The 20,807-nt window shown below is 32.5% G+C and overlaps 1 protein-coding gene across 27 annotated transcripts in view; it reads left to right on the top strand.

Moving 5' to 3' along the window:
* LOC129721480 (glucose transporter type 1) overlaps positions 1–20,807 on the top strand; it is a 551,257-nt gene that overhangs the window by 365,681 nt on the left and 164,769 nt on the right. The window contains exon 2 of one of the 27 annotated variants that reach the window (XM_055674101.1): positions 16,003–16,595. The exons of the other annotated variants lie outside the window; for them this stretch is intronic. Within the exon in view, the coding sequence (XP_055530076.1) occupies positions 16,570–16,595 (26 nt within the window). The 5' untranslated portion in view covers positions 16,003–16,569. The remainder of the gene's footprint in view (positions 1–16,002; positions 16,596–20,807) is intronic. 27 annotated transcript variants of the gene reach the window in all.

Genomic DNA, 20,807 nt, shown 5'->3' with positions numbered 1-20,807 from the left:
CGACGGGTTCGGGTTTGAAAATTTTTGAAAGTGTCGGGCACGGGTCGGGTTTGGGTTCGGTGAAAAAAAAACTTCGGGTTCGGGTCGGTTTCGGCTTTAAAAATGCCGGGTTTAGGTCGGGTTTGGGTAAGAAAACCCGAAACCCGACTATAAAATCTATGAAATCTCGGGTTCGGGTTGGGGCCGGGTTACACAATTTCGGGTTCGGGTCGGGTTCGGATTTCATGGAAACAAAACTTTCGGGTTCGGGTTTAAACGAAAAAAAAGTTTCGTATTCGCGTCGGGCTCGGGTTTCGACCGAAAAAAAAATCGGGTTCGGGTCGGGTACGGGTTTAAAAAACATCAAACCCGACCATCTCTACTTTATACGAAGCATATATTTGCTTGAAGAGACGATCAATATGCTTGCCGTGTAATATCATATTATTTGCTTAAATTATTTTTTGTCAAAATTATATGCTGTCTTATTCAGTAAACTAAAAATTAAGAAATATTTTCTTTGTCAAACGTCTTTTTTTGCTAGTGAGTTTACTACTAAGCGGATAGTTGCTTGATTTTTTCTTTGTTCATTGACAAAATTTTTGAAACCTGTAAAATGATAAAAAGAAATAAATAAATTAATAAAACTCAGTCAGTGTAACTTGGGTCGTGGCCGTGATTTCACATTAATTACTTAGGTAGTCAAATGCTCTAAAACCTGCCTGCCAAACACTAAGCTTTATCTTCAACAAACTAAAAGTATTGGACTCTTCAGTTTATAATGAAATGTAGCTAGAGCTGGAATCGGTGATTTAGAAGTATTCTAGAAATCATACACCAGCGGTGATTCAGCGATCTTAAGCAAAGTTTTATAAAAGAGAATTACATTATTTGGGCCCAACGAAAAATTGTCAGTGGATCTGAGGCGATTGTTCGACGATATAATAACCCTGGAACCTACTCTTCTGCTAACATTTGCTACACAAATCGAACATGAATTTCTGGAGCGAACTTGAATAAGTTATGTTTTTTAATCCGTTTTTCATGCGAATTGATAATGAAATTGTAAACGATTGTTTGATACCTTTTATTAATAAACTTTATTTGAAATCTCATTTTTGCTAAGATTTTTTTTTCATTCCCGGTTCCCGGGAAATGAGATTTTTCATTCCCGTTTCCCGGGAATATTGCAAATCCTAGACAAAACGAGAAAAAGGGCGTTCCAAAAGCTCAAACCGGAAGAAATGAAAGATTGCAAAAAGAAATTACTCGCTGGGTTCGTCGCTTTAACGTTATGTTTACGAGGAAACTCATTTAAGTCTCTGAAAAAAAGAACGGTAACGGCTAGGAACGTCAAAATTCACAGGAAAAGCTGAATAGCTATAATCTTTATTATTTTCCAGTTTGAACTTTTGGATTGCTACTGTGTTGACCAATGTAATTGAAGGATTTCAAGATTTTGGTATTGTTAAATTTTAGGTTTTTGTCGTTAGGTTTTATGTTTATGGAATTGTTGGATATAATTGCTTTAGCAATTTTTGAGTGTTGGGAATCTTGTATTCAGGGATTTAATACATTGGAATTTTTGAATGCGAAAAAATTTTAAGATTGCAAGATGTTAGGGTTTTAGAATATGAAGAATTTTGAGAATTTTAAAGCTTAAATACTTTAGAATTTAGGATTTTATTATTTTTCAGAATTTTAGAATTTGAAAAATAACAGAAACTCAAAATTTAGCATTTTGGTCCCCGTGGCTCTGTGGTTAGCGATGTCGGTCGGCTAGCTCTCCCACACGGTTGTGATATCGAGTTGTGATTATTGGGATGATTATGATTCTAGGACTCTCGGAACTTGGCATTTTTGTAATTCAAGATTTTCAATTTGTTAGTATTTCAAGGTTCAGGATATAAACATTTAAGGATCCTGAAATTTTATGGTCTTATAATTTTTATACCAGGGATTTTGTAATATTGTGTATTTGAAGGTATTGTTGTATTGAAGGTTTTGTGAATATTGTATTGTGTATTGAAGGTTTTTAGAATATGAGAATTTTATTCTCAAGTTCTTAGCGTCTTGTAGTTCTACCGTTTTTGAATCTTTGAATCTTATAAATTAGGGATTCTAGGGTTGTAAGGTTTTCAGGTTTCAATAATGACACAGTGCAACATTTTTTTTGCCTTGGTTTCTATGTATGATATTTCGATGAAGTTTAATGCGAAAATAAATTTTCACGATTTTGAACATATTTCAGCTTAAGTGGCAACAATGGCGCCATTTTGAATTTTTGAGAAAGCGAAAATTTTCGTTGTTTTTTCGACGCCATTTTGCTTTGAAACCAAATATCAAAATTCTAAGAGTTTGTCCACATATTAGCATCTTCTTACCCATCTTTTGAAAGAAATAGATCTCAAATCGGACAAAAACTGAGCTCAAAACGGTGATTCTACGAAACCGGTTTTGGCAAGGTTTTGGTATATTTTACAAGGCAAAACGATACCGAGTATGTAGAGCATAATAGTAATGCGCTATTATCTAGAAATTATAACCAAAATATATCTTATAGTGAGTAAAAAAGTTTCATGAATCGATTGGTAGGTGTCTGATCTACGTAAAATGTCAGCAACATGTCGATTTTGCTCCAATTCCCCTACAATACTAAAATAGGTTTATCTCGACGTTAGATTAGATTAGCTTATTTGAAATCTGTTTTGGATTTTAGATTTGTTGGATTATATCATTTTGGTATTTTGGGATTTAAATATAAGGAGATTTTGGAAAAGATAGGGTCCCAGTAGTTTTAAATTTTAATTTTGCAATGTTTTTAGAATTTACGATGTTGTATTTTTATGATTAACTTAATCATTTGATTTTTTTTTGTCCAAGGAATTGAAAATTTTAGGATGTTAGATTTTCAGAACATGAGAATTTCTTTGTGTCAAGTTTTTAGAGACTTGTGATTTTGAAATTTTTAGATCCTGGGATCTTTAAACGTATGGTTCCAGGATTTTTGAATGTTAGTATTCTTGGTTCTAAGGATTTCTGCATTTTGGGTTTTGAGGATTTTTAGAATTTTAGAACATTAAGCCAATAGCTTCAGGGGATTTTGATTTGAGTCTTTGAGGTATTGAAATTTTTATTATGTATTTAGGCCATTCCATACGAGGTGACCACGAAAAAGCACAAGCTTGGCATCGAACATTACGGATTTGCCTCGAAGTTGAGGAAATTTTTCATCTAGGTTCACTTTAAAAAATCCCAATTTTGGTTTCGATTGGTTTACCCGCTTTGTGGGATCCTCCTCTTTATTGCAATATAACGCATTTTTTGATCAAAACCTGTTTGTTCTCTTTTTTACATTTTATGGACGTAAGACGTCTGAAAAATACAGATAGGTGATTTTTAAAGGAAATAAGCTAAGGAATCCAGAAAAATATTTGATTATTTTTGTATTTGAAAACTGAACTTGCATTTTTCTGCAAATGTAACCACCTTCAATTCGAATTTGATAGATTTATCGCGTTCCTTGGAAAATTTTACGTAAGAAACACTTATCGCTCTGAGATAATATGAGCCAATCTCAAGTTATAACATTTTTACGAAAATAGTTAAGAAATTCTTAATTTATTTTTGTTACAATTTATAGACGTACGATGTCCGAAAAATACTGGAAGGTGACTTTTAAAGAAAATAAACCAAGAAATCTAGAAAAAATATTATTTTTGACGGGAAGTGTTACCAGAAAGATTATTTTTGTGTTTAAAAACTAATTTTTTTTCTGCAAATACAAATGATTTAATTTTAAATTTGAACATTTCATCGTGTTCCTCGGAAAATTTTACGTTAGAAACACTTATCACCCTGAGGTAATGTAAACTAATCTCGAGTTATAAATTTTTTACGGGTGAAAATCAAGAAATAAATAACACCGAGGAGACAAAATGGACCATAAAATGTAGAACACGAACACAATGAAAACATCAAATTTAAACTAAAAATAGCTGCATTTGTTGAAAAATGTTAATTTAATTTTCAAATATAAAAATAACCTATCTGGCAACACTTCCGATTGAAACTTATATTTTTTGCAGTGCCTGGTTTATTTTCTTTATAAATCATCTATCGATATTTTTCGAACATTATGTATATGATTTGTGAAAAAAAAAGAAAAGAAAGATTTTGGAAAAAAAAATTGTAACAAAGAGGGGGGTCTCACAGAGCGAGGGGTATTCCGATTGACACCAAAATTGGGAATTTTTGAAGTGAGCCTAGAAAAGTATTTCCCCTACCTTTAAACCAAATTCGTGATGGTCGTGTCCAAGTGGTATGGACACTTTGTATAGAACAAGACATTTTAAGATTTATCGTTGATGATATCGGGGTAAAATAATATTGGATTTTAGGATTGAAATATTTCGGGATTTTTGTAGTTATGATTGGTAAGATGTTTGAATTTAGGGTGGTTTATGATTAAAAATCTAAGGATTCGAAATTTCAGATTTTCAGGCTTCAATTATGCTTTTTTATTGAAGGAGTATCTTATGATTCCAGAATTTGGTTTTGAAATCTTGTGGCTCTAAAACTTTATGATTTATGACTAAAAGAATTCGGGATTTTCTGGTTTTAGAATGTTAAGATCTGAGCGTCTTATGATGCTAGAATTTGGAAGTTTTGAGTGATTTTTTATTTTGGGATTTTTTGATATTTTAGGACTTAATGTTTTTAGGATTCCTGGATTTTAAGGTTTAAATATATTTCGAGTAGAAAGATTTTAAGAATTTTCAAAATTCAGGATTCTTGTATTTAGGAATTTGCAAAATTATGGAATCGAAAAATAAAGACTTTAGAATTTTAAGATTTTAGGATATGAAGATTTTAGAGATTTTTAGAGCCCTTAAACTTTGGAATTTTAAAATTGTGTGTTTGGAATTTTAAAATTGTGTGTTCATTGAAATTATGATTTAAGGATTTAGGGTCTTGTGTCTATAGGATTTTGGGACTTTTGGTTCTTGAAATTTTAGGAATTTCAGTTTTAAAATTTTCAAGATATTGGGGATTTTAAGGCTTAGGATATACAAATTTGAAAATTCTGGGATTATAGGATCTTAGAAGATTTGAAAATTATGGGTTTTTAGAGTTGTAGAATTTTATAATTTTGTTATCTTAGGATTTTAAAATTAGGAGATTTTAGAATATATTGGGTCTTAGCATTTTTGGATTCCAATTTTGTAGGGTCTCTAAATTTTACGATCTTATGTTTCTATGCTTAACTTCATCAATTGATTTTTTTATTCAAGTTGAAGTCCTCAAACAAAGAAATCAAATGATGGATTTAATCATAATAATATACGATAATATATTTTTAGGTTTTTAGAACATGTAAATTTCATTATCTCAAGTTTTTAGAGTCTTGTGATTATGACTTTTTTAGATCTCGAGATCATAGAAATTTGGGTCTTCGAAATTTTCGAAATCCTTGGTATTCACAATTTCAAGATAATAGCTTGGACTTTTGCTTTAAATATTAGAATGTCAGGCTCTCTGAATTCCATTATATTAAGATTATAAGATCTCAACCATTAAAATAACATATTTGGTGTTCTTAGGATTTGAAGATCTTAAAATTTCAAGATAATTAAAAAAAAAATTTAAAGATTTCATAATCGGAAAATTATATGATTTTACAGAAATTTATAGAATTTACATTACTCGTGAAATTTACAGAATTCACACAATTTACGGAATCAACGAACCTGAAAACTTTACATATAATAATGGTTTAAAATTTTAACTGCATTTAAAATTCCAAAAATCCACAAATTTGATGAATATCTTAATCCACATTGCCGACATGTGTTGTCTTCGTAATATAACTAACTCAATTTTAACTATGGTGGATTTGAATTACCCCAGCATCACGGTACACAACATCCTGTGACTCGGTGATTCTGTTTCTCGGCGTTGTTGGTCCAAAGCAAAATTTCAGGCGGGAGATGTCTGTCCCGTCCACAATTTTCCCTTCATCAGCCAAAGAGTCACCATCAGCTTCACTCTCCAGTCGGCAATAACAATGGATGAAGTGAATGAGCTCTGTTTCAACGTTGATACATATTTCTAGTCCTTTTTTTCCTTTCCCGTTTGCCTATGCCGCACTCAAAGGTTGATTGCATTTTTTTTCGGAGCGAGTGTCCAATAAAAGAAAACCTACAGCACATGTGCGTTGCCATTTTACCGCGCGCGAGATCCTTGGAGTGACGTTAGAACGAGACAGACAGCCGTCAGCCGGACAAGGGTCGCGTACCAGTCTCCTGAATAATGGTCCGCTCTGCAGGTGACGGAAGGTAGTACCAGCCAACAAGAAAGACGCCCTTATCAGAGTCCTTCAGAGTGGGGGGGTTTCTTTTCATTTTCTGCATGTGCTTCTTAATGCAGCGTCCGCTTGCCTTGGTCAGTTTAATTCTGAAAGTGTTTTATTATACTTTCCTTCGCTCACTTACTGTGTCACACGTTTTTATAGGTGACATTTCTTTGTTCTGGCATCCCGGGCCATGCCTTTGTTTTGAAAAATTCAATGGCAATGGCAGGCAACTGTGGTTTTTTGCAAATGAATTGTTTGAAATGGACTCGTAAGGTTTGGTTTTTTTCAGTCACCGGTTTTTAAATTATAACAATGCATAGCAAAACAAAATTGACGAGTATCATTTTTATTTATGAATACGGCAAGTCAGTTTTCATCATGAAAAATTTATGATACAAAAAAACCCTAGCTCGGCTGATACTTTATGCAGCCCCACTCCAATATCATTCTCTTGAACCGGGTTGATCAGCCCTCGGAAAAAGCGAAAGCCCGACGTCGCTCATGCACATGCAAACTAAACGGTTAGACTGTTAGTTTTCCACCCTAATAGCTTATGAATATCAATCGATTCGACGTTTTTCCATGCACGACGATCATGAATTGTTAATTTTCCTTTTTCCTCGAGTGCACTGGGAAAGTAGCGAAAAATTGGAATCAGTAAAACATGATGAGCTTTCGGTTCTCTTTCACTTGATGGGTCTCCGCTGGAGCAGGAAATTAAGCTCTTCCCGTACAACGTTTGCATTTAATGGCAACACTGGTGCCACCAACCTGAGCGAACGGAGATATCATTTCAATTTCATTAAAATCAGAATTGCTAGACACCGACTGACCGACGGCTGTTCTTAGATATGCGGTAAGGGGTTGTTCCTGAATCACGTGATCAGACCAGGGTTGAGTGATTATTGATTTTCTGTTAAAAATGAGTATAAGCAAAAGTTTAGAAGCTTTTAAAGGATATTTTTACAGTTCACTAATGTTTCAATGGTGTCATGCGAATGAGTCGCCTATTTCGGATAACATTCGATGTCTGTATGATACATTTTGAAATTCAAAACACGATGATGTGAGTTTCAAGTGACTGTTCTAAATTAAGTTAGCTGCTCGTATGACTACTGTGCTTGATTAAAATATGGCCGCGTGATATAGGAACGGTCCCTTAGCATCAGGTTGGCATCGAGTGGCCGTCTTTGCTTGCTGGCATATTATATTGAGGACGATGTAGAAGCATCGTGGAAGCTCATTTGCAATGGACTGTATGAAAACTTTATAATTTCGTAATCAAACTTCCGTTCATAATTATGAATTGTGCTTGAAATTCGATGGAGAAAACTTAAGCCATTTAACAAGCATTGAACTACTCCGTGAAGAAGTAAAACAATTCTAGTTTTTTAAAAAGGAAATAAACCTGTAGACATCTTACTCAGTTCGTATTTATTATTTGCTCTAACTGACCAAGAGCAAATATTTCAAAAGCTAAATCCTTCTTTACCCCATTGTTTGCTCTTGTTAACACCACCAGTCAGGCTCGCAGTTATAGAAGAAAACTTCAGTGATTACAAAAATCAGTATCACCCAGCTTTCGGCTCCGAGCCCATTGGAAGCTCCAGACTCAGAGCGATTGTGGACCATTTGGCATATCGTAAAAATCTCTGCCTGGTTAGAAGTTGATAACAAATTTAGCCACATGCCCGCCTTAGGAAACCAAACGTGACACTGAGTGTGACTGTGTGTCTGTGAGAGTGTATATATTAGAGACTGTTTGCCAATGAAGAAAACCCAACAAAAAGGCCAGTTCCCAAGCCGTCCGGTCCTATTCCGACCATGGTTCTGCAGTTGCTGCATTGCAAAATCCAAAGTCAATATTAGAGTACACATCGGCAAACAGACACTTCAGTGCTGCTGCAATGGACTCCGATCGGGACGGACTGGAATCTCAGAACCCGGAGACGGACTAGGATAATTTAATTTCGGGTTAAACTATTTTCCCTGTGCAGTTGTCGGGTTCCCTTTCGGTGACCGTCGATTTGCCGCAGAGAGGCTTTTGCCCGGAAGAAGATGCCAATAGTGGTTTGCGTTGCTCGCAGTAGCAGCGGTCCGCTTTAATCGCATTTATGTTTGGTATGTTTGGTCATTCCATTGATGTGCCAAACATGAACATTTTTCCGGCCAGGGTTCCGATCGTTATCTAAATGCAAATACAGAGGCGTTGCATAGTCAGTTTCGGTCCAAAGGCGATAAATTGGATTGGGTTTGGCTAAGTCAAGCCGATTTCCTCGCTAGCGCTAGTTGAATATGTCAGTGTCATCCGCAATCTGTTGCAGTAACTTTCGGAAGCTTCCGACCCACCCGAATATTTCTTTCACAGTCCCACACAACAAAGGCTGTACCTAGATATTGAGCAGCGACGTAGGACACCGATAAACAAGCACTTCATCCCGAAAGAGCCTCAAAGTTGTAACGTAATTAAATTTCGCACGCAATAAACTGAAAAAAATGGGCCGAAGTTCATTAAATTTTTATTCTCCATCTCACAGGTGCGTCATCCTGTCCGGGTAAGTTTAAAATTTAATCAGTACTTCGAAAAACCGTTAAACTCCAACGCCCAATCTCGGGTTGATTTTGAGCCATCATTGTTGTGTAATCTAAAATGGCTTCCCTTTTTTCATGCTTTTGGAGCACGACTGGCTATTTACAGTGATGATTAGACAAGCTCAATCTTTGATTCCATTCGGTTGCAAATAGTGAAAATAATGCATCGAGTAGTTTCTGCGCAGTTTTTAACAATACAAGTACTAGAATCTGAGTGGCCGTCAGAATATTAGCTTTTACTTTTTACTTAAAAATGAGTGTATTTTACCGACTAGAGACTAAAAACTAATGATAACAACTCAATTACTGAAAACTACAGACTAAAGACTAAAGACTAAAGACTAAAGACTAAAGACTAAATTCTAAAGACTAAAGACTATAGACTAAAGACTAAAGACTAAAGACTTAAGACTTAAGACTAAAGACTATAGTCTTAAGATTGAAAAAGGATTTAAAAGGGGAGATTGAAAAAAAAACAATAGAATGAATAAAAAGAGTATGAAGAATTGAAAGAATGGAAATAATTTAATTAATTAAGAGAATAAAAGAATAAACTAAATAAAACGAATGAAAGTATAAAAACACAGAAAGAACAAAAGGAATAGAATGTGTGAAAAAAATAAACATGATAGAAAGAACCAAAAAATGAAATGAATAAAAATGCTAAATTAAAGAAAAAGGATAAAAAAATAAACAGAATGAAAGTAATAAAGAGAATCAAAAGAACAAAATACGATTACGACAAACGATAAAAAAGAATGAGAAGAAAACAGAAAGAATAAAATTATTTAAAAAAACTAAGTGAATTAAAAATTAAAACGAATAAGATGCGAAATGTATAAAGTGTAAAAGAAAATAAAAGGAACACAGGAATTTTATAAATTAAAACAGTAAAATGAATGAAAAGAATAAAATTTAAAAAAATAGAATAAAAATAATAAAAAAAATGGAAAAATAATAAGCATAAAGTAAACGAAATATATACGAAGGAAAAAAATAAGAAGAATAAAAAAATAAAAAGTTGAAAAGAATCAAAAGAACAGACAGAATAGAAAGAAAAAAGTGAATAAACTGAATAAAAAAAATTAAAAGAATGGAAATAATAAAATTATTAAAAATTAATAATAAGAACCAAAAAATGGTAAAAATTATAAAAAACTTGCATGATGCAGTGGCGTAACCAGAAGTTATTTCTGAAGCAAAAAGGGGTAAAATCTTGAGAGGTAAAAAAAATGAATTGGACATTGACTATATTCACTTAATTCGAACATATCTCAAACATGCCGGAAGTGACTTTAATGATAACAAATATGCCAGAAGGGATGGTGAAGACAAAATTTCGGAATAAAAATTGAAAACGGACACCAAAAAAATTAAATTCCGGATAATCGAGTCCGACCTGTATTACAAAAAATAAAAGAATAATGAGAAAAGAAAGAATAGAAAATCAAAAAATTTAACAGAATAAAAAATAGAAAGGACAACAAAAACCAAAAGAATAAAATAAATGAAGCGAATGAAATGAAGAAAAAGAAAATAAAGAAGAACAAGGACAAAAAAAGAATAAAAAAGAAGGAAGAAAATAAAAATAAAATAGAATGAGAAGAACAAAAAATATAATGAAAAAAACATAAAAACAATAAAATAACAAAGAATAATGATAATAGAAAAAAAATTTAAAATATAAAAGATTAATAAATTGGAAGAACAACAAAAAGAAAAAGAATAAATCAAATGAAACGAATATGACGAAAAACAAACATAAAGAAGAAAAAGAACAAAGTAAGGATAAAAGATTAAAAAGGAAAAAATAGAATAAAAGAATAGAGGAGAAAAACAATACGAAGAACAAAAATAAATAACAATAATTAGAACAACATAACGGAGAAAAAGAATGAAAAGAATAAAATTCGAAAATAGAATGAATAGAACAAAAAGAACAGAAATAATAAAAGAATAAAAGAATAAAAAAAAGAAAAAACAGAACGAAAAATATTAAAAGAACAAAGAGCATAAAGTAAATATAAAAGTTATAAATAATAAAAAGAAAAAAAAAGAGGTCAAAGAAGAAAAAAATATAAAAGGAATACACAAAATAGAAAGAAAAAAAAAAACAATAATAAGCATAAAAATTAAAAAATATCAGAAATAAAATAAACGAAGAAAATAGAAAAGATGAAGAGCCAAATGAACCAAAAAGACAAAAATAACAAAAAAGAGACAGAAGCATGAACGAAAAGAATTTAAAACGCATTAAAAGAACAAAATAAATCAAAAGTATAGAAAAAAACACAACAACATAAATAAGAAAAATTGGAAGAAATTAAAATAATGAGAAAAATAAAATAAATGAAAAACGAAGGAAATAAAATAAATAAACCGATAATTAGTGTTGAGAGGCTACCTTTTGTGACTGGCCACACAAACTCATTATTTATTTATAGTTATCATAACTGCGTAAGCTGCAAACAATTCCCCCTTTACAACTAAAGTTAACAGAGAGAAAACAAAAATAATAAAACAAAAGAGAACAAAAGGATAAATAGAATAAAATGAATAATGAAAGTAAATAGTATTAAAAGAATAAAAGTATAAAATGACTTTTGAAATAAAAAAATAGCAAGAACAAGAAGGGAATCATAAAAAAAACAAGGTAATACAAAGAGTGAATAGGATAAGAGTTAAACAAAATATAATGTCTAAAAACAAAAAGAATAAACACAACAAAAAATAAAAATGAAAAGAGTAAAAGAAATGAAAAAAGTGAGAAAAATTGAAAGAAGAATCAAAAATAGTTAAAGAAGCCAAAGAATCAGAAGAATAAAAACAAATCAAATTATGAAAAGATTGAAAAGAACGGAAGAAATAACGAAACAATGAAAATTAAAAGAATAAAAAGTTGAAAATTAAAAAGAATAAGAGTAACAGAAAAAAAAGAAACAAAACAAGGAATAAAAAAGAGTTAAAAGAAAAAAGTGAATAAGAAGAATGAAGGAATAAATTGAATAAAAAGAATTCAAATAATAAATAAATTGAAAAGAATGAAAAGAATAAAAAGAATCAAATGAATGAAAATGAATTAAATGAATAAATGAACCGAATAGAAAGAACAACAAGAACAAAAAATAAATAAAATAAATGAAACGTATGCAATAAATAAAAAGCATAGAAAGAATAAAAAGAATGAAATGAAAAAAAAAGAAAAAACAAGAATATAGGGAATAGCAAAGCAAAGCTAAGCCTTGCTGCTACATGCCGATTCGGATTTTGACCTTTTCGCAGCCAACAGTTAAGTGTACAGGAAAATTTCGGGGCTAGCGCTACGATTTTACTGACACTAACAGTCTCTCCCGAGCCGAGACTAGAACCTACGACAACTGGCTTGTTAGGCCAGCATCGTACCTCGAGACCATCTGGGAGGGAGGGAATAAAAATAATGAAAAGAAGAAAAATAAGAGAAATAGATAGAAAAAAAACAATAAGAATAACAAAAATTAAAACAATGGAAATTATAAAAAGAATAAAAAGTGTACAAAGACCAAACAATAAAACAACAATGAAAAGAATAAAATAAAAAGAACAAAAATAATATAAACAGAAAAAAAGAAAAAGAATAAACATAAACATAAGGAATATAAAGAAGAAAAGAATGGTAATAGGAAGAAGACAAAAAAGAGTAAACAGGAAAATAATAAAAGGAATTAAAAAATAGAAAGAAAGAAATTGGAAGTAGAATTAAAAGAACAAAACATAATAAGAATTGAAAAAAAAAACAAACGTAATAAAAAATAAAAGAATGAAAAAAATGAAAAGAATAAAAAGAATCAAGAAAAACAAAAAGAATAAAAGAAATAAACAAATAATAAAATAATAAATAAAAAATAAACAAAATAAGTGAAAAAAATATTTTAAAAAGGGAAAAAATAAAATGACTGAAAAGAATAAAGAGAATTAAAAAATTAAAACAAAAAGAATGGGTAACATGGAAAATAAGAAAAATAGAAAGAGTGAACAGGATAAAAGTATGAACAAAATAGAAAATACAAACAAAAAAATTTAAAGAGTAAAAAGAATAAAAGGATTGAGAAGAATAAAAAGAAGAAAACAAATTATGAAAATAATGAAAGGAATAAAAAGAAAAAGAACGGAAAGAATAACAAGAATAAAATTTTTAGGAAGAATATAAAAAATAAGGATAATAAAAGCAATAAAACGGATACGAGAATAAAAAAAAGCGCGTAAAATAACTAAAAAAAATTAAAAGAATAAAAAGACTAGAACGTGTGAAAGTAAAAAGAAAAGCTGAAAGAATAAAAAGAATTAATAGAATAAAAATATCAAGAGAATAGCAGGGATAAAATGAATAAAAAAATAAAAAGTATACATTTTTTTTCCTGTGTGGAGTCATCACTGCGACCAGAGATTAGATATATTGTGATATTGTCCAGGTGTTTTCTGTACTCCGCACTTCATATTATTGGCCGTATCACTATTGAGACGTAAGTGATACGCCTATCATTCATATCCGTGCTTGTATGTAAGTTTTACCTTTCAGTTCTAAGCCTACTGTTCTACTAAACCGAGCCTCTGTCCATTCTAACAACATCGCCTAGTTACAATTCGCTGGAGAGAACTTTCATACGTTACTCAAACCAGTTAATAATAGTTAATAATAGGGACTTATTTTTATTAGAATGAGAGTCAACAGGAATATTGAAGAAAGGGTACGTGGTGGTGAGCCTGAAAATAAACCCATGCTGAAGTCCATTGACAACCAAATGGCCTGATTCTACTAAGATTCGAACCCACGACCACTCGCTTACCAAAGCGGACTCTGTAACCTTGCGGCTACATAGCTCCCCGTAAAAAAGCATACATGAATAGGAGAATAAAAAAGAAAAGAAGAAGAGAAAGAAATAAAAATACAAAACGAATTAAAATAATCAAAAGAACAAAAATGATAAAAACATAAAATGAAATCAAAAGAATGAAAAGAATAAAAAGATTGGGAATAATGTAATGATCGAAACGGATAAAAAGGATGACGAAAATCGAAAGAAACAAAAGTATCAATAGAATTAAAAAAGTAAAAAGAATAAAAATTGTAGAGAATGAAGAATAAAGACTAACGAATAAAAAAAATAACGTATACAGTTTAATGAATAAACGATAATAAATAAAGAACAAGGAACAAGGAATAAGAAATCAGGAATAAAAAATAAGGAATAAGAAATAAGGAATAAGGAATAAGGAATAAGGAATAAGGAATAAGGAATAAGGAATAAGGAATAAGGAATAAGGAATAAGGAATAAGGAATAAGGAATAAGGAATAAGGAATAATGAATAAGAAATAATGAATAAGAAATAAGCAATAAGGAATAAGGAATAAGTAATAAGGAATAAGGAATAAGGAATAAGGAATAAGGAATAAGGAATAAGGAATAAGGAATAAGGAATAAGGAATAAGGAATAAGGAATAAGGAATAAGGAATAAGGAATAAGGAATAAGGAATAAGGAATAAGGAATAAGGAATAAGGAATAAGGAATAAGGAATAAGGAATAAGGAATAAGGAATAAGGAATAAGGAATAAGGAATAAGGAATAAGGAATAAGGAATAAGGAATAAGGAATAAGGAATAAGGAATAAGGAATAAGGAATAAGGAATAAGGAATAAGGAATAAGGAATAAGGAATAAGGAATAAGGAATAAGGAATAAGGAATAAGGAATAAGGAATAAGGAATAAGGAATAAGGAAAAAGGAATTAGGAATAAGGAATAAGGAGTAAGGAATAAGGAATAAGGAATAAGGAATGAGAAATATGGAATAAGGAATAAAAAATAAGGATTAAGGAATTAGAATTAAAGTAAGAGAATTAGGAAAAAAAAACAAAAAGTAAAAGATAAAGCCTGAGAAGTAAGGAAAAATAAAGAATAGAGAATGAATTATAAGTTTTAAAGAATGGAAAATAGAAAATACATAACGAGGAGCTTCTCACTAACCTATCCTCCACGATCCCTTGTAGAAGCATATACACGAGCCCGAATTATAATAGTCATGTCACTTACTCTCAATAATTGGTATCGGTGATCGTATAAATGCGAAATACAGCAAACGCCACAAAAAATCAATGTTTCAGGTCGTTGTAATGAGTCTATACGGGAATAATAACGCAGCAGCTTTTCAATCTAAAGGAGAAAGTATATAATACAGAGCGATGGCAATTATTGCTCAAAACAACAAGCTTTGATAGAGGCGAGAGTACAGAATATTAGAGATTTTAAATAACAGATATCTATTAATCATATCTCACCTAGATTCATTTTTGTTGAAAAATGATTGTTCCTATACTCAGGAAACCATTATGTTTTTTACAGAGAATTCAAATTGATACGCTCAATAGAAAAAAGTAATGGTGTTTAAAATTGTGTCTAACGAATCATCAGTATCAGCATGATTGATTTATGGGAAAATAGATGTGCGATTCAGAAAAAGACAGTTAAACCACATTTAACACTTGATTTGAACCACCAAAACAATGAAAAAAATAATTTCTCTAAAGACACCTCAAACTTTTTAATTTTACACGATAAGTATATAGCTGTTTGATTTCAGACAGGATTGAGATTTTACTTCTCAGGAAATCAATACTTCTCAGGCAATCAATCGGGAAAAGAGGCAAAAACATCGCAACTGGGTTCAATTACTAAAAGTGTAAATTGCCATCCCCATTCGCTTTCTCCGTATATGATTTGCTTTTTAACGATGTGTTTTGTTGATGTTGCAAAAGTAAACGAATCTCTGAACATAACCCAAAACATGGGGAGGCATTGCCATTTGCTAAGAATATTTGTTAAGCATCGCATTCGAAAGACAGCACCTAATCACATTAGCGTTTTCGGTCTCTCGTTCTGTGATTCGCCTTTCAGGGCGATTTTCCGTTATCTTCAATCAACTGAATCCTTCAGTCATTTTTTTCTATTTTAAGCCTGCGTTTCGATACATCTACTGAATCGTTGTTTACCCGAAAATTGAGCTGTCAAACTAACTGATTGGAACCTTTTCTCTCTTATAGCGTCGTGTTCATCTGAAATCTTGCGAGGAGAAGGAAAATTGATTTTCTAACTTAGTGCGACTCGAGAGAACGCACACACACAGACACAGAACGCTGAACAGGGAAAGCCCCCTCTCAGTAGTAAACAGAAATTACTAGAATAACAATCAGGAGAGAGAGACAGAGACAAACAGAGTAGAGTAGCATAGCAAGTTCCAAGAAACTAATCGGAAATAGAAAGTTCCTTCCATTCTCTCTATCTCTCTCTGTATTTCTCACTGCCGAATACGATTCCGGTGGAGGAAAGCCAAAATCTAATCTAGCACAAAATTGACGAAAACTAAATCCCGGAAATTAGCAATTGATCAGATTTCCCACTAGACCTGGTTCCACCTTCCACCAGGTTCCAAAATTCCAGAAAAAAAAAACGATTTCCAGCAAAAAAGAAATTGAAAACAAAAGCCCACACAGGTGAACTCTCTTCCGTAAAGAGTGTATTCAAAGGAATCTAATTTATACCCTTCGCCGCTGTTGTTGCTGCTGCAAAGCAGGAAGAAAGATCAGAAGTGATAAAAAAAGCGTTTCAATATGTCTTACGGCGACATTTCTTACGGGTAAGTAGCACGAGCGTGTAGAACCTAACGAAACCGAAACCGAAGCACACAGCTGGATTCTGATCCTTCCACCCTTTGCCCACAATTTTACCAAACCCTGCGCTTCCCTAACCGATCGAAAATAGAATTGCTATTGGTAAATTCCTACCCTTGGCAGTTTGGCTCGCGAGCGTCTCTAAATGAAAAACAAGCAAACAAACAACACTACAAATCACGAACTGATCGAAGCAAATAGAGAACACTAAACGACTTATGCGCTCAGTGCCCGATATTTTTGTTGTGCTACTTTTTTTTCATTCATGATGAGGCTACAACCCCACAAGCCGAAGAAACGGCTGGCAGGATCTGAAGAGCGACGTGTATTTATTTACCATCTGTTTTGCTTCGCGAAAAAAAACAACCTCTTTTTTCGTCGATTGAAATTAATGACTTGAGAGGATTCGCTTATTTTCGTTTTTCGTTTGTTTCGGTTTGTTAGCGCCTGTACTTACTATTTGTTTTGTTGCAATGGAACATTCCGCCGCTCGACTGAAAGCTATCAATGTCTTTCTGCCATTGCGGAATGCCAGCTAAGCAGTTGCATCACTGTGCAACCAGCAGTATTGGTATTGGCTTCGGGGGGAAGAAACGCATAATAGTCTGTCTACGTCACAAAGTACCAAAGATCTCCCCCACGGAATTTACTAGCATTTGTTTCGAGTTGTAATGTTCGATTTGTCTATCAGTCTATCAGTAGTTAATGGTAGTTTGTGGTTATCGGTACAGTTTCGCCTGTAGTTCCTTCCTAATTGCTTTTGTGTTTTGGTTCGATAGTCTATCAGCTGTGGAATACGTGACAGCATTATTAGAACATTCAACCATTACAGACGCTCCTTTTTTGACAAGGAGTGATGCTTTTTTGACAAAATGAACTTTCATTCCTTCTTTACATTACATTTAAATCAGACCACAAAGTAGAAGGTGTACGGAATCAAATTGCATCACAAAAAAGATTTGTTAAATTTCACTCATCCAACCAATCGCCTTCTAACTTTCAGGTTGTAGAACAAAACATGTTATTTAGTTTTTTCACTGTTCGTTTTTTGCAATTTCATCCCTATATCCAAATGTACGAACTTTCCTCTTACCACTGCACAGTGGTTCAATAAGGCAAAAAGTATAGCTTAATCTCATAGCGTCTTTCACCTCCTTTCTAGCGTAATAGTGTCTTCGGAACAATTGTTGGTATGAAAGACTCGCATAATCCAAATTGTCAAAAATTATGAAAAGTTTACTATACTAAAAATAAAAACTAAACTAACTTTTTTGTGCTAAGAGATAGAAAAATGGTTTATTCAGGAAAGTTGTAGAAGATTCAAAAATATGAAACTTTGTTGAACAAATGAAAATCCTATCTTCATTCGGTACAAAGTTATAGAGGATATTATATAAAACTTTAGTTTTTTTAACTTAACTTTTATTAGTTGCATTTCACACGAGAGTGTTGTTCCGAAGAATTGTTGGGGCACTCAGAACACACATTTTTGCCAAAGGACATACAGTTCCAGAACTTTTCCTTACAAAGTTATATCATATTTTAGCTTATTTTTTCGATAACTGCAAAAACGTATAGGTCAAAAAGGGGCAAGGGAATCATGATGTCAATATTTTCCTTGAAGCTATGCTGAAGTACTATAAACTATTGTAGGTTCCATTTGTCCCAATCGACCCATATTAGAGTACGGCGAGCATATGTTGCAGTAGGTTTTCATATATTAAAAATACTAACTTTTTTTTGTTAAGAGATAGAGAAATAGTTTATTTGGCAAATTTTTAAAACGTGCAAAAATATGAAACTTTTCTGAACAAATAATATTTCTATCTTCATCGGGTACAGAGTTACAGGGTATGATATGGAAAAGTTACTTAAAAGTTAGTTTTTTGTGTTTAACTTCTGTTAGTTACATTTTGAAAGAAAACGTTGTTCTAAAGAAGCATTTGGGCATACAAAACACACGTTTTTGTTGAAGACCACACATACCCAGGACTTTTCCTTACAAAGTTATAACAAATTTTAGCATATTTTTTCGGTTATTTCAAGAACGTATAAGGTAAAAAGGGGCAAGTGGAATCATGATGTCAATTCTTTTTCTCAAAGTTTAGCTTACGTTCCATTTAATATACTTTATAACTTTGTACCGAATGAAGATAGGATTTTCATTTGTTCAATAAAGTTTCGTATTCTTAAATCTTCTACAACTTTTCTGAATAAACTATTCCTCTATCTCTTAACACAAAAAAAGCTAGTTTTTTTTATTTTTAGTTTTGTAAATTTTTCATAATTTTTGAAAATTTGCGATTATGCGGGTTATTTATACTAACAATTGTTCCGAAGATACTATTAAGCTAGAAAGAAGGTGAAAGGCTTTATGGAATTAAGTTCCACTTTTTGCCTTATTGGACCACTGCTGTGCACTGCTCATGAAGTCTTGAACAACGTTTGGACCCACTGTTTTTGTGTGGAAATCCATTTTCTCTTCATATTCTCCTCCGATTTTACTTCCTTGGAATGTTTCCGAAGTACCTGCTTCACGATGGCCCAGTACTTCTTAATTGGCCGCAGTTCAGGTGCGTTCGGGGGATTGAGATGTTTCGGTACGAAACTGACTTCCTTAGTCCATAAGATCAGAAAGCGCTAGAACTATTGTGTGACCTCAGAAGTGAAAGTTAACGCTTTCGGATGCATTCCTTCAAGTATACCTGCTCATCGACCGTCCCGGTTGTCACGAATGGGGTGCTCCGCTTCCCACACAAGCAACTTGCTTGCCAAACCATGTTCTTTTTGGCAAACTTTGACACCTTTTGCTATCTAACGTCCTCAGGAATTTCGAATTTATGATGAGCGGTGAAGTAATGTTGCTCCAGAAGCTGGCGGAAGTTTGCTTTTACATGTGTCTTGTCATCCATAACGAGGCAAAGTGGTTTCGTCAACAACAATGCCATTCATTGCGATTCGGTGCCTTCTGAACTTAGTACGTGTGTAATCCTTCATGTTTTTCCGCATCTTGAACGAAAGTTTTACTCAAATGCAGTTTTTTTGCCACATCTCTAACTGAACTGTTCGGATTCCTCTTGAAAGCTTGAACTACCCGTTTGTGATCCTCTACTCTATACGGAGATCTATTTTGGCCACATTTTTCTTCCTAGTCGAACGTTCATGGTCCGATTCAAAATGCGAGTATTAATCATTGCACAATGAGAAAGATTCGGATTTTGGAGGTATGTGGGCAAAATTTCTTTACGCCTCTTCTGTTCTTCTGTTCTTAAACAGTGTAAACAATAAACATTAAACAAATTTCACCCAAATTTTCAATAGAAACTACCCAATGAGTAAAAAGTTACAGCCATTTGAAAATGATGCAATTTGATTCACTCTTTAATTCATACTTTGAAAAGCTACATTTCCCTACATTCATTGTTGTCATGCTCATTGAGATTGTAGATTACATTGTCAATATTTTAATTTAAACGTTAATTAATCAATAATTCCGGTTTGTTCAGTGATGAAAATTCAAATACATGAAAAAATCTAGTTCATGATTGATCGCATTCAGCGAAAGTCCTGCCACTGTAAACAAACCGTAATCGGATGCAGTTAATTATAACAAGTAAACCTCGTGCAACAGAACTGCCCAGCTGAGTGCTTCCAATGTGTCGCGTACAGGTTTTACCGGGAATTATAATGTTTTGTTTACTAGCCGAATAAATTTCCTATATCACGAGCGACAGATTGATCAATTTTTGTTTGAAGTGTTTTATGTTCAACGTTTTGCCAGGTTTTATTTCAAACCATTTTATTAATTTCGATATTTTTGAAATTATTAACTTTATCAAAATTTTGAAAATTATGTCATTTTTGTTTTGTTTAGGAATATTTATTACATTTGTGACAGTTCTGTTATTTTTATGTTCACATTTTTGAATTCGATCGCGTAGAGTAAACTAACTTACGGTGGATCTCTTTCGCACTGTGGACCATCCGCCAGATTAACTTAATTTTTGTGAAATTCGAATAATTTTCAGAAAACTTCCATTGGGAAACATCTTTTCTAGCCTATTTGCATCAGAACCACGAGAGCCATTAGTAAATTCCGATATAATTTTAGGGTCCACATTCCACGTGGACAGAGAACGGCCCCTCATGAAAAATTGACTTAATCTGACGAGTGGTTC

This window comes from Wyeomyia smithii, chromosome 2 (assembly GCF_029784165.1).
Source record: "Wyeomyia smithii strain HCP4-BCI-WySm-NY-G18 chromosome 2, ASM2978416v1, whole genome shotgun sequence".
In the NCBI taxonomy this organism is placed as follows: Eukaryota; Metazoa; Arthropoda; class Insecta; order Diptera; family Culicidae; genus Wyeomyia; species Wyeomyia smithii.
The sequence above is the reverse complement of the archived record's forward strand: the minus strand, read 5'-3'. Positions and strand labels throughout refer to the sequence as shown.